Below are 13,075 nucleotides of genomic sequence, written 5' to 3'. Positions count from 1 at the left end.
ATACTCGACATTGGTTCCTATAAAAACTATAACTCTGCTGGAATCATAGAATGGTAGAGTTGGAAGCGTCCTCCAGGGTCATCGGGTCCTCTCGGGTCATCGGGTCCTCCCGGGTCATCAGGACCTCCATGGTCATCGGGTCCTCCCGGGTCATCGGGTCCTCCGGGGTCATCAGGACCTCCGGGGTCATCGGGCCCAACCCCCTGCTCAGTGCAGGATCACTAAATCATCCCAAACAGATGTCTGTCCAGCCTTTGTTGGACTCCTCTGGAAGTCTCTGGGTCTGATCTGAACTCCTCTGGAAGTCTCTGGGTCTGATCTGAACTCCTCTGGAAGTCTCTGGGTCTGATCTGAACTCCTCTGGAAGTCTCTGGGTCTGATCTGAACTCCTCTGGAAGTCTCTGGGTCTGATCTGGACTCCTCTGGAAGTCTCTGGGTCTGATCTGAACTCCCCTGGAAGTCTCTGGGTCTGATCTGAACTCCTCTGGAAGTCTCTGGGTCTGATCTGGACTCCTCTGGAAGTCTCTGGGTCTGATCTGAACTCCTCTGGAAGTCTCTGGGTCTGATCTGAACTCCTCTGGAAGTCGCTGGGTCTGATCTGGACTCCTCTGGAAGTCTCTGGGTCTGATCTGGACTCCTCTGGAAGTCGCTGGGTCTGATCTGAACTCCTCTGGAAGTCGCTGGGTCTGATCTGGACTCCTCTGGAAGTCTCTGGGTCTGATCTGGACTCCTCTGGAAGTCGCTGGGTCTGATCTGGACTCCTCTGGAAGTCTCTGGGTCTGCTCTAAACTCCTCTGGAAGTCTCTGGGTCTGCTCTGAACTCCTCTGGAAGTCTCTGGGTCTGATCTCGACTCCTCTGGAAGTCTCTGCGGCTCGTCACCCGCTGCCGTTGCTGCTTTGGCCCTTTTACACGGGACAATTATTGTTCCGATTCTCGAGCTCCTGCAGGAAGTTGAGCGATAATGGCGCCGTGTAAACGCCTGCAGCGGCGGAGCGAGAGATGTTCCGTGTAAACAGCAGCGGTCTCTTCTGCACGCCGGTCTGCTTACTGTAAATGCAGGCAGCGGGCGGAGAACGCTCCCCGGCCACTCCACCTCCACGCCGGCCGCACTGTGAGCGAGCATCAGTGGGACGAGTGTCATCCTGTGTACAAGGACCGGTGGCACGGGGGACGTCTGTCATCCGGGGGTCCCAGTTCAATCACACAGAGAAACAAGACCACCTGGAGTCCTCACTGCCCATCCCCCACCTGGACCCCCCGAGACCCCAACTGTCCTCATAGAAGGGAAGATCTGCACACCATCAGCTGCAACCGCATCACAGTATCACACAGGATAGGATTAGATACACGGCTCAGCAGACAGTATCACACAGGATAGGATTAGATACACAGCTCAGCAGACAGTATCACACAGGATGGGATTAGATACATGGCTCAGCAGACAGTATCACACAGGATAGGATTAGATACACAGCTCAGCAGACAGTATCACACAGGATAGGATTAGATACACGGCTCAGCAGACAGTATCACACAGGATAGGATTAGATACATGGCTCAGCAGACAGTATCACACAGGATAGGATTAGATACATGGCTCAGCAGACAGTATCACACAGGATAGGATTAGATACACAGCTCAGCATACAGTATCACACAGGATAGGATTAGATACATGGCTCAGCAGACAGTATCACACAGGATAGGATTAGATACACAGCTCAGCATACAGTATCACACAGGATAGGATTAGATACACGGCTCAGCAGATAGTATCACACAGGATAGGATTAGATACACAGCTCAGCAGACAGTATCACACAGGATGGGATTAGATACATGGCTCAGCAGACAGTATCACACAGGATAGGATTAGATACACAGCTCAGCAGACAGTATCACACAGGATAGGATTAGATACACGGCTCAGCAGACAGTATCACACAGGATAGGATTAGATACACGGCTCAGCAGACAGTATCACACAGGATAGGATTAGATACACAGCTCAGCAGACAGTATCACACAGGATGGGATTAGATACACGGCTCAGCAGACAGTATCACACAGGATAGGATTAGATACACAGCTCAGCAGACAGTATCACACAGGATAGGATTAGATACACAGCCAGTATCACACAGGATAGGATTAGATACCCCGGCACGCGGTGTTCCATAGCAGTAAATATCGGCACTCGGCATGCAGTTCTGTTTATTGTAGTAAATCCGGTAATTACAGTGACGTTTGCGCCATTTCTAAGAGGCGGATTGTCTGCGCAGACATGGCTTTAACATTTAACATTTGCGCATGGCCTACAATCGGCGCAGGCAGCCCTTTCATGGGTCAGTCTAGCAGTCAGCGGCTCCGGCGAGGTACGATGCCTCACACCTCATTGGGTTACGTGAGGCGCATCTTCTCATGGACACATTAAATGGCGGCTTCGCTGTGTGAGTGCCAAACCCATTCGCAGGCTACTAAGTAACGCTGAGCATACCGCCGTGACCAATGACAGCCAATCAGATGTCACTTCCCACAAACGCATCTCATTATGGGGCTCTGTCACTTTAAAAATGTAATGCTTGCTCTGGCGTTGCCATGGCAGCAGGAACACACACTGTGCATGAACTTCCTGTCATATGACCTCCAATTTCAAAAAGGTATGTACTTATTTAAAGGTACAGAACCCCATTTTCAGTGAGCCTTCATCTCATTGGCTGCGCAGCCATTTGATTGGTTGCCATGGGTTACAGTCCCAGCCTGGACTGCGTCATATCGATGCCAATAAACTTGTCACCTGCTCGTTCCCAGAGAGTTGCTGACGAGTGACATATGGAACAAGATAGACAGGATCCCTGGGTCACAATGGCGCCCCCCGCCTCCCAAGCATCACGCTAATGTCGGGGGGTTGTGCAGAACAGTGGGGGTCATGCGTCAGCGCTGAAGAAAATGTCGGCTTTACGAAATTAGCGATGCGTTTATATTCTTCGTGAATACGTATGCCGCGATGCATTTGGCCACACCCCTTACACACGTTACATCTCATTGGCTTGTTCTGAGCGCTGTATTTTCTGCCACATTTGCGCTATTTTTCCACCTTCATGAGACGGATTGTTAAGGCGGAAACCTTCCAATTAAGTATCCTGAGAGCGTTTCTATGGTTGGTCTACTAATAGACATCACAAGGCCTGCTGGGACTTGTAGTCCGCCAGGTAAGGATCACAGGTCACTCGCGGTCCAAGAACATTAATAAAGACGTAGTGAGCGTTCTGCTCGGATGTCGTACGTAAGTGGGGGGTCTGGGAAAACAGAGTATTCACGCCCCTGGGTGTACGCCGCTCGCGTCTCCTCGTCACGCCGAACGCTTCTAGAGCACAACAACCCTTGCCTCGCGCTCGCAGGTCTGCGCGGTTGTCCCGCCCGCACGGTGCGATTCTTCTACTTCTCTGCTTGAAACAACATGCGGTTTTCATGTGCGCGAAATCTGTACGTCGCAGAGATGCAATTCGTTTTTTCGCAAAACACATCGCCGCAGGAGCCACAGGACGGTGAGCGCGGCATCAGATCGGCATCGCAGACGCCCGTGGGAACGCTGCCGCAGTCTGAGGTCATAAGAGGGCCGCAGGATATCAGTCCGAGGAACGCCGACGAGGAACACCTCGCACTCTGAACCTTCCATTTCTATGCGAGTGTGACGCGTATTTTCAAGGAAACCCCATTGCGGTACGAGCGTGAAAATCGCGTGCTGTTTTAATAGAAAAAAAATTTAAGATCTCATCGCGATCGCGTATCTGCGAATGTGAGCCGAATTTAACTCGCCCTTCGCAAGTAACGGCCGAGTTTTCTGTGAGCTCGCGTGCTGCAGTTTTCCGGTCTTGCAACGTCGCGGGGAGAGGAGGGACGTCCGTGTAAATTAAGGGACCTTTCACACAAGACAAAATGCTCTGCAGGACGCCGCAGAATATTCCGCCATCAGAACCTGCAGGTCTTAAGTCCGCCATTTTCAATACTGCATCAAAACCCACGTTAGTCAAGTGGATTTTATGCGCGGCGGGGAACGCTGTGAGCAAACGGCGCGTTTCAGATTCTGGTGCGGCATCTCAGGTGCGTTCAGGCGAGGACGGGCGGATGTTACGTTGGGGCTTATTTATCAATAAAGGCGTTATTCGCGCCGTTTTTTACTAGTTCCTGGCAAGTATAATCTGCGCCATATTCATGAATGAAGCGGATGGCACTTTAAATATTTGCCACATTTATGAGGCGCCAGAAAGAAGTAGTAGATGCGCCCAACAATTTTCAGAATGCGCCAAATTTTAGCCATGTTTACAAAACAGACGCACGCAGGCCAGGAAACCGTCAATAGAGAAGGCAGAAGAAGCCGAGATGCGCCAAAATGGGAATTTTTTTTTACTTAACTCAAACTTTCCCTCCGTGCCGTGGTGGTTTCTACACGGAGGGGCGGAGCGTCTGGATTCACCGCCGTATGAAGGACGTTATCCCAAGAAAATAATATTTGAGAAGTTTGTAAAAACAAGAACAATGCGAGCGCCAAAATGACGAGAAATGCACCAAAAAGAATTCTTAGCTGCGCCAAAAACACAGATACGCCAAAATGAACGCCAGAGGCTGAAAGATTGCGCAATAATCCGGCAAATACATAGCAAGCGCCGTAAAAGGCGCCAAATAGGCGCCAACCATAATCCAGGCTGTTTGCTTTACTTGCTCTGATCTGCGCTTACTTTTTGCGCCTGTTTTCTGACATTCAGCCTCATAATTGTCGCAGAGGCCACGCCCACATCCGCAAGAAAAGCTAAACTGGCAGAGGGATTCGGAATTTTTAAAATTCTTTTTGGCACAAATCTGTCAGAAACGGCTTTATAAATGGGAAACGGGACGTCTAAAAGGGTGTGAAGACTTCCTCAAGGCATTGCGTCCTTTTTGCGTCCTCCGTTCTTGTATGTTCAGAAACAGCAGAGAAGAAACGTTCCATCTGCCGATAATATATCTGCGGGGACATTAACAGTCTAATATTCGCGTCGCGGCGCGATATCATCAATAGAAAAGCCTTCTTCCTGCATGAGATCCGACGCAGTCACGTATTCCCGCCCCGCGTGGCGTCTGATAGCTCTAAGTATGTTTGTGATCAAACTTTATGTATATGGTGAAAAGTTCTCACAAGCACTTCCTGCCCCTGCCAGCTGGTGGCGCTGTGGGGCAGTGTGGGGGATGGCTATATGACAGGATGTGATGGGTGCAAACAGTTTTCTAGAAATAGCGGAATATTAAAATACATCTAGTAAAAAATCTCCAGCGACATTATCAGGGAGGGGCAGGTAGAAAAAGCAGAGAGAGCGAGGCGTCACAGGATCCGCAGACACACGGCGACACGGGAGGGGCAAACGGATGCGGTGATGAGGGTGGTCTTATTTGGTTTGGAATCCATCTTCTTGTTTTGCATCTGATGAGCTTATAGAAAAAGAGAGGAAAGGGTTAATCCTGCTGCTGCTGGCACAATGTCTGTTAACCCCTTCAGCCCCTGCCCCACACCCTGGTAGGTGGGCAGGCTCTGTGACCCCCCCCAGGACAGCCCCCATTTTCTTTACTGTGGTGCAGCGCCCCCCCCCCCCCCCCCCATGGGTGTTACCTAATGTCAGTACTGGCTCTGGCATGACGCAGATTGATTTTGCTGGGGGACCTCCCACCTCCGTGCATGCCCAAACATTCTGGGGTCTCCAGTTTGGACAATCACAGGATGCGATCATGTGTGGGGGAAATGGATGAAGCAATCACTGGAGTCAATTGCCATCTACAGCGCTGGCTAACAGGAGGGTGGAGGGGTGGTCTTCACCAGGGGACCCAATAGGAGGGGTTCTTCATCTTCTAAAATGTTTATCTAACGACGGCCATTTTTATTAGATGCATATTAGAAAGTGATACAGGGGTCTGGAGGAAGACACAGAGGAGTATGGAGGAAGGATCACAGGCGTCTGAAGGAGAGGGTCAGGTGGTCTGCAGCAAAAGGTCGGAGGGGCCTGGAGGAGAGGGTCAGATGGGTCTGGAGGAGAGGGGTCTGCAGGAAAGGGTCAGAGGAGAGGAGGAGAGGGTCAGAGGGGTTTGCAGATAAGGGTCAGAGGGGTCTAGAGAAGAGAGTCATAGGGGTCTGGAGGATAGAGTAAGAGGGGTCTGGAGAAGAGAGTCAGGTGGTCTGCAGGTGAGAGTCAGAGGGGTCTGGAGGATAGTGTCAGAGGGGTCTGGAGGAGAAGGTTAGAGGGGTCTGAAGGAGAGGGGTCTGCAGGAAAGGGTCAGAGGAGAGGAGGAAAGGGTCAGAGAGGTCTGGATGAGAGAGTCATAGGGGTCTGGAGGAGAGACTAAAAGGGGTCTGGGGAAGAGGGTCAGGTGGTCTGCAGATGAGAGTCAGAGGGGTCTGGAGGAGAGTGTCAGAGGGGTCTGGAGGAGAGGGTCAGATGGGTCTGGAGGAGAGGGTTAGAGGGGTCTGAAGGAGAGGGGTCTGCAGAAAAGGGTCAGAGGAGAGTTGGAAAGGGTCAGAGGGGTCTGGATTAGAGAGTGAAAGGGGTCTGGAGGAGAGGGTCAGGTGGTCTGCAGGTGAGAGTCAGAGGGGTCTGGAGGAGAGTGTCAGAGGGGTCGGGAGGAGAGGGTCAGAGGGATCTAGAAGTGCTGTCAAAGAGGCCTGAAGCAAGAGGCAGAAAAGTCCGGAGGAAGAAATAAAGGAGACCAAGGAGTCTAGAGGAAGGGATAGAGGGTTCTGGAGTAGACAGAGGAGGAAATAGATGGACCCAGAGGGGACATAGGAGTCTGGAGAAAGGGAAAGAGAAGTCTATAGGGGAATAGAGAGGTCAGGAGAAGACGACAGAGTAGTCTGAAGAGGGACAGAGGGGTCTGAAGGAGGAGAGAGGGGTCCAGAGATGAATAAAAGGATCACAAGGAGGGGGAAAGGGGAGAGAGATCTGGAGGAAAGGTCAGAGGTATCTGGGGGAGGGGACACAGGGATCTGGAGGAAGGGTCAGAGGGATCATGAGGAGGGGGCATAGGGATCTGGAGGAAGGGTCAGAGGGGTCTTGAGGAGGTGACATAGGGATCTAGAGGAAGGGTCAGAGGGGTCTCAAGGAGGGGACATAGGGATCTGGAGGAAAGATCAGAGGGATCTGGAGAAAGGGTCATATGGATCTGGAGGAAAGTTCAGAGGGGTCTGAAGGAGGTGACATAGGGATCTAGAGGAAGGGTCAGAGGGGTCTCGAGGAGGGGACATAGGGATCTGGAGGAAAGTTCAGAGGGGCGTGGAGGAGGGGACATAGGGATCTGGAGGAAAGGTCAGAGGGATCTGGAGGAAGGGTCAGAGGGGTCTGGAGGAGGGGACATCGGGATCTGGAGGAAAGGTCAGAGGGAAACCTGAGGAGGGGACATAGGGATCTGGAGGAAGGGTCAGAGGGGTCTAGCAGTGGCTTTCTCCCTTCATGCCTGTGTGTGGAGGATGGATATCTGTAGGTGAACACATGTTCGTATGATAGCGATCTAACAAGTCCGGTCCCCTAAGAGAGTTCTGTGCCATTTTTCCTTGCTGTATAGCCCCTTTTTCCACCCCTCATCTGCTCAGTACTCACTGCTCCTCCCTGGCGGCGCTGCGGCTCGCGACGAGCGGGACAACATCTCTGTCTGCTCTTCCCACTTCCAGATGATTCTTCTCCAGGTTTATCACACACTGTGGAAATACCGGCAATTAAGGGAGGAAGGAGCGACGCCATCATGTGACGCTGATCCTAGCGATTCCTAGGCTCTTGTTTATGTTACATTTGTTGCCCTGGGTTACCACACAATGAGGCCTCCTTGATATATTGTATCCAGTGCAGTGATAGAATAACCGATGGCTCCTCCCACTATCGCCACAAATATCCGATAACTGCTGCAGGATCTTACCTTCAGGGAGCGCAAAGCCTGGAGACCCAGCGAGAAGCTCCAATCCTTGTCATCTGGAGGAGAGAGCAGAGACGTGAGCACAGTGAACCCCAAGACAAGGCAAAGAAGAGCGCCCCAAGATAGAACGTCGCTCTAGAGTCTCCCACCCTCCGCTCTGCCTCACACCATCCACTGTATGATGGAAAGACCCAACACAAGCTGTGCCCTCCTCGTATGGACCCTACACAACACTCCAATAGAACTCAATGGTAAATCCTCCACCATTTTCAATATCTCTGCTGCCAGTGAATAGAAACAATATTATATACATTCAGGCCAAAAACCCCTTAATACCTAAATCTTAGGACCAAAATGTGTCCTAAAATCTGCTTACAGATTTGGATCTTCACAAACTACCCTGTTGTACCGCCTCTAGCTTGGATACAAGATGTGATACAGGCAGGCATGGGGGCTCTAGTACCCTGTTGTACCGCCTCTAGCTTGGATACAAGATGTGATACAGATGGGCATGGAGGCTCTAGTACCCTGTTGTACCGCCTCTAGCTTGGATACAAGATGTGATACAGATGGGCATGGAGGCTCTAGTACCCTGTTGTACCGCCTCTAGCTTGGATACAAGATGTGATACTGGCGGGCATGGAAGCTCTAGTACCCTGTTGTACCACCCCTAGCTTGGATACAAGATGTGATACAGGCAGGCATGGAGGCTCTAGTACCCTGTTGTACCGCCTCTAGCTTGGATAAAAGATGTCATACGGGTGGGGGGCAGGTATAAAGCCTCTAGTACCCTGTTGTACCACCTCTAGCTTGGATACAAGATGTGATACAGATGGACATGGAGGCTCTAGTACCCTGTTGTACCGCCTCTAGCTTGGATACAAGATGTGATACAGGCGGGCATGGAGGTTCTAGTACCCTGTTGTACTGCCTCTAGCTTGGATACAAGATGTGATACGCATGGGCATGGAGGCTCTAGTACCCTTTTGTTACCACCTTTAGCTTGGATACAAGATGTGATACGTGCGGGCATGGAGGCTCTAGTACCCTCTTGTACTGCCTCTAGCTTGGATACAAGATGTGATACGGATGGGCATGGAGGCTCTAGTACCCTGTTGTACCGCCTCTAGCTTGGATACAAGATGTGATACGGATGGGCATGGAGGCTCTAGTACCCTCTTGTACTGCCTCTAGCTTGGATACAAGATGTGATACGGATGGGCATGGAGGCTCTAGTACCCTGTTGTACCGCCTCTAGCTTGGATACAAGATGTGATACGGATGGGCATGGAGGCTCTAGTACCCTGTTGCATCACCTCTAGCTTGGATACAAGATGTGATACAGGGGGCATGGAGGCTCTAGTACCCTGTTGTATCACCTCTAGCTTGGATACAAGATGTGATACGGATGGGCATGGAGGCTCTAGTACCCTGTTGTATCACCTCTAGCTTGGATACAAGATGTGATACGGGGGGCATGGAGGCTCTAGTACCCTGTTGTATCACCTCTAGCTTGGATACAAGATGTGATACAGGCGGGCATGGAGGCTCTAGTACCCTGTTGTACTGCCTCTAGCTTGGATACAAGATGTGATACGGGTGGGCATGGAGGCTCTAGTACCCTGTTGTACCGCCTCTAGCTTGGATACAAGATGTGATATGGGTATCACAGCCGCAGGGGAATCACTTTTTATAGTAACGTTTTCACTAATTTGACTCTTAGGTAAAATATAACCTTTAATGATATCCTATAAAAATATACAATCCCACAGAGAGAAAACGAATATATAATTTGGTTAAAACACCAGAGACTCCCAATTTCTTAAATGGCCCCCTGGTGGCACTCGAGAAGCACTTGCCCGGATACAGTCGGTATAGATATTCCGTGTTTTATTATCGGGCTCTCAGGACTCCCTGCGGGACAGAACTGAGAAACTGAAACGGATACATTTCGGTCCAAAACCCGCTCGTCTTGTCCGCTATTATAGCGGTGAGGCGGAGTATAGCCAGGGACTTGGTCCGGGGTATTACGATGATCAGAAAGAGCAAGAGGTGGTCTTATAGTCCTGGATCAACCCAGCTGTCCATGTAGACAGACCCGGCTTTAATCTATGTTCGCTCACATAAAGGGAGATGTTGAATTCACTGATGTTTTACATGGCTCCACGCGTTTCTGTCGCAAATGTGACTTCATCAGGAGCCTAAAAGGAGAGGGACCAAAAAGTTTTGTCCCAACAACAAAATACTTGAGCGTTCAGAGCAATGTCTATAGATGGTAGGGTAACGGTTCAGCTGTAACACTCGGGGTACGATCCTCACCGAAGGGACAAAAGGTTTCAATAATGACTTGTTAAAAACCCTGTGAACCCTCCAAGTAGCTGGTAAATCAAGTTCATAAGCAAGCAGATTTACTACCCGTGTGATGACAAAGGGACCCACGTAACGCGGCGCCAGTTTCAAAGACGGAACCTTTGATTTGAGATTTCTAGAAGACAAGTATTCCTTCTGTCCCACCCTGTACGGTTCAGATACTGACAGACTCCTCCCACTACGCAACTGCATACGAGCCCCCGCTGCTTCCAGGTTCTTCTGTACTTCCTTCCATACCCCCTGCAGCGCATCTGTGGCGACATCAGCTGCAGGACAGGCAGACGGAGTAGGGATCGCTGTAAGGAAGCGAGGATGCTGACCGTATACACACAGGAATGGAGATACCCCGGTGGAGGAACAAGTGCGGTTGTTTAGTGCAAACTCTGCCAACGGCAGGAACTCTGCCCACTGATGAGCCTTCTCGCCAGCAAACAACCGTAAATATTGCACTAAATCCTGGTTCTTCCGCTCAGTCTGACCATTAGTTTGCGGGTGGAATGCTGACGAGAAGGAAAGCGACGTTCCCAGGTTTCTACAGAAGGCTCGCCAAAACTGCGACACAAACTGAACCCCGCGATCAGATACGATGTTCTCAGGAACCCCATGTAGAAGAATTATTTCTTTTACAAAAATCTTGGAAAATTCCATCCCAGAAGGTAGCTTCTTTAACGCCACGAAATGTGCCATCTGTGAGAAACGGTCCACAACAACCAGGATGGTGGTGAACGTCTGAGACTCAGGTAGTTCGGTGATAAAATCTACCGATAAATGCGACCACGGACGAGAAGGCACCGGTAACGGTCTCAGAGGCCCCTCCGGACGACGACGACGACTTTTACTGCGTGCACAGACAGAGCATCCTCTAACAAAGTCGCGGATCTCCTAAGACATGCCTGGCCACCAGTAGTGTCTAGTACAAAGATCCAGAGTCCCCTGAACCCCCGGATGGCCTGCGAGAACAGATGAGTGAGACTCTTCAATGACTCTGAGACGCAAGGTCTCTAGCACAAACCATCTACCCTCCGGCACCCCCGAGGGAGCGTCCTGCTGACAACTCCGTGGACGAGGAACAAGATCAGATTCTACAGCTGCCACCACCACCCCAGGGGCCAAGATATTCTTGGGAGCCACTGTCTCACTTTCCGGCGAACTGAGACTCCGTGACAGGGCGTCCGCCTTCACGATCTTCTCCCCTGGAATATATGTAACGACGAGGTTAAACCTGGCAAAAAACAATGCCCACCTGGCCTGACGAGCCGTGAGTCTCTTAGCGTTAGGGAGATATACCAAGTTTTTATGATCAGTATACACGGTAATGGGATACCTTGCCCCCTCAAGATGGTGACGCCACTCTTCTAGAGACCACTTAATCACCAATAACTCATGATTACCCACGTTGTAGTTACGCTCCACCGAACTGAACTTCCGCGAGAAGAATGCACATGGACTATACCCAGATCTCCCGCTGACTTCCTGTGACAATACAGCCCCCGCCCCCAGCATCGACCTCAATGAAGAACGGTCGCCGCGCGTTAGGCTGTACTAGTACCGGGGCAGCAGTAAACGCCCTTTTGAAACGACTAAGAGCCTCTAGGGCCTCTGGTGACCATCTTACCAAGTCGGCCATCGTAGCCATGTACAACATCAGTGAATTCAACATCTACCTTTATTGGAGCGAACATAGATGAAAGGGGTTCTGACACAAATAAGGTTTTTATGCTTTAACAGCCATTGTTCCCTCAGCGAGAGAAGAGCCGCCATACAACACTGCAACTTCAACTGTGAGTGTGTAGCGGTAGAGAGCTGGAGAGAGTGAAGAGAGCAGAACCCCTCAGATAACTGGGACTGTGGCTTCTTCTGTCACACCACTATCCTGTATGGTGCTTGTGTTATACTGGCTGATGTAGCATTCATGGACTGTTAATATTTTACCCAAGTAAACGAGCTCTACCGACCGTTGCTCAGAAAGTTATCCCTGTGTGTGGACTCTATTCTAACTTCAGGAATTCACTGCAGAGGACGGAACAATGGCGTCACGAGTGAGAGAGCTGTAAGGTAACCGCTAGTTACCAAGGCCTGTGACCTCCCCCAGCAGTAATGTAGACAGGTCCCGAGCTATCCCCAGGGGAGGAGATGATAGAGCCACCATGACAGCAGCCTTTATCTACCCTGTCATCTCCTCGGCTGTGGGCCCGCTCCTCAGACGCTGCACATTCACTGGCAGCAAGGATCTTGAGAAAGGTGAGGAATTAAAACACAACAAAGTGTATTGGAAAGTTAAACCTTCATGAGGGTCATTTGTGGATGTAAATGAGGCGTCTGATACCCACCGGTGACGGCGGCGCTGCAGTCCAGGGACACGCTGCCCAGAGTCACCGTCAGATGTTCCACCTGCCCAATGGTCTTCACATTGTAGGGCAGAGAGATCTTCTCCTCCTCCTTCTTGTACCACCTGAAATGTTCCTTCAGCCTGAGACAGAAGAGAAGACGACGTGACGCCCCCCGCAGGTTATTGACGTGACGCCCCCCGCAGGTTACTGAGATCTGTGAAAGCCCTTCTACACGGGACCATTATCAATCAAATGAGCGAAAGTGCAGATAATCGCTTAGTCTGAACGCAGCCGACGACAGAAGGTAATCGCTGACAATTAGAACGTCGTTCATATTCTGCATAAGAATCGCCGTCGGCTCGTTTACTAATCCTTCAGTTCAAATACCGAGCGGTCAGTCGCTCACAGTAATACAGCGAATGTGAATGGCTGAATGAATGGTGCA

At 50.7% G+C, this 13,075-nt stretch overlaps 1 protein-coding gene across 1 annotated transcript in view; it reads right to left on the bottom strand.

The window, feature by feature from the left end:
- Positions 1-221: 221 nt before the first annotated feature.
- Positions 222-13,075, bottom strand: part of NRIP3 (nuclear receptor interacting protein 3) — a 33,107-nt gene continuing 20,253 nt past the window's right edge. The window contains exons 4-7 of the mRNA XM_066582431.1: positions 12,631-12,770; positions 7,934-7,986; positions 7,621-7,718; positions 222-942 (exon numbers count right to left, since the gene is read on the bottom strand). Of these exons, the coding sequence (XP_066438528.1) occupies positions 222-942; positions 7,621-7,718; positions 7,934-7,986; positions 12,631-12,770 (1,012 nt within the window). The remainder of the gene's footprint in view (positions 943-7,620; positions 7,719-7,933; positions 7,987-12,630; positions 12,771-13,075) is intronic.

Source organism: Eleutherodactylus coqui, chromosome 11 (genome assembly GCF_035609145.1).
Source record: "Eleutherodactylus coqui strain aEleCoq1 chromosome 11, aEleCoq1.hap1, whole genome shotgun sequence".
NCBI lineage: Eukaryota > Metazoa > Chordata > Amphibia > Anura > Eleutherodactylidae > Eleutherodactylus > Eleutherodactylus coqui.
The sequence above is the reverse complement of the archived record's forward strand: the minus strand, read 5'-3'. Positions and strand labels throughout refer to the sequence as shown.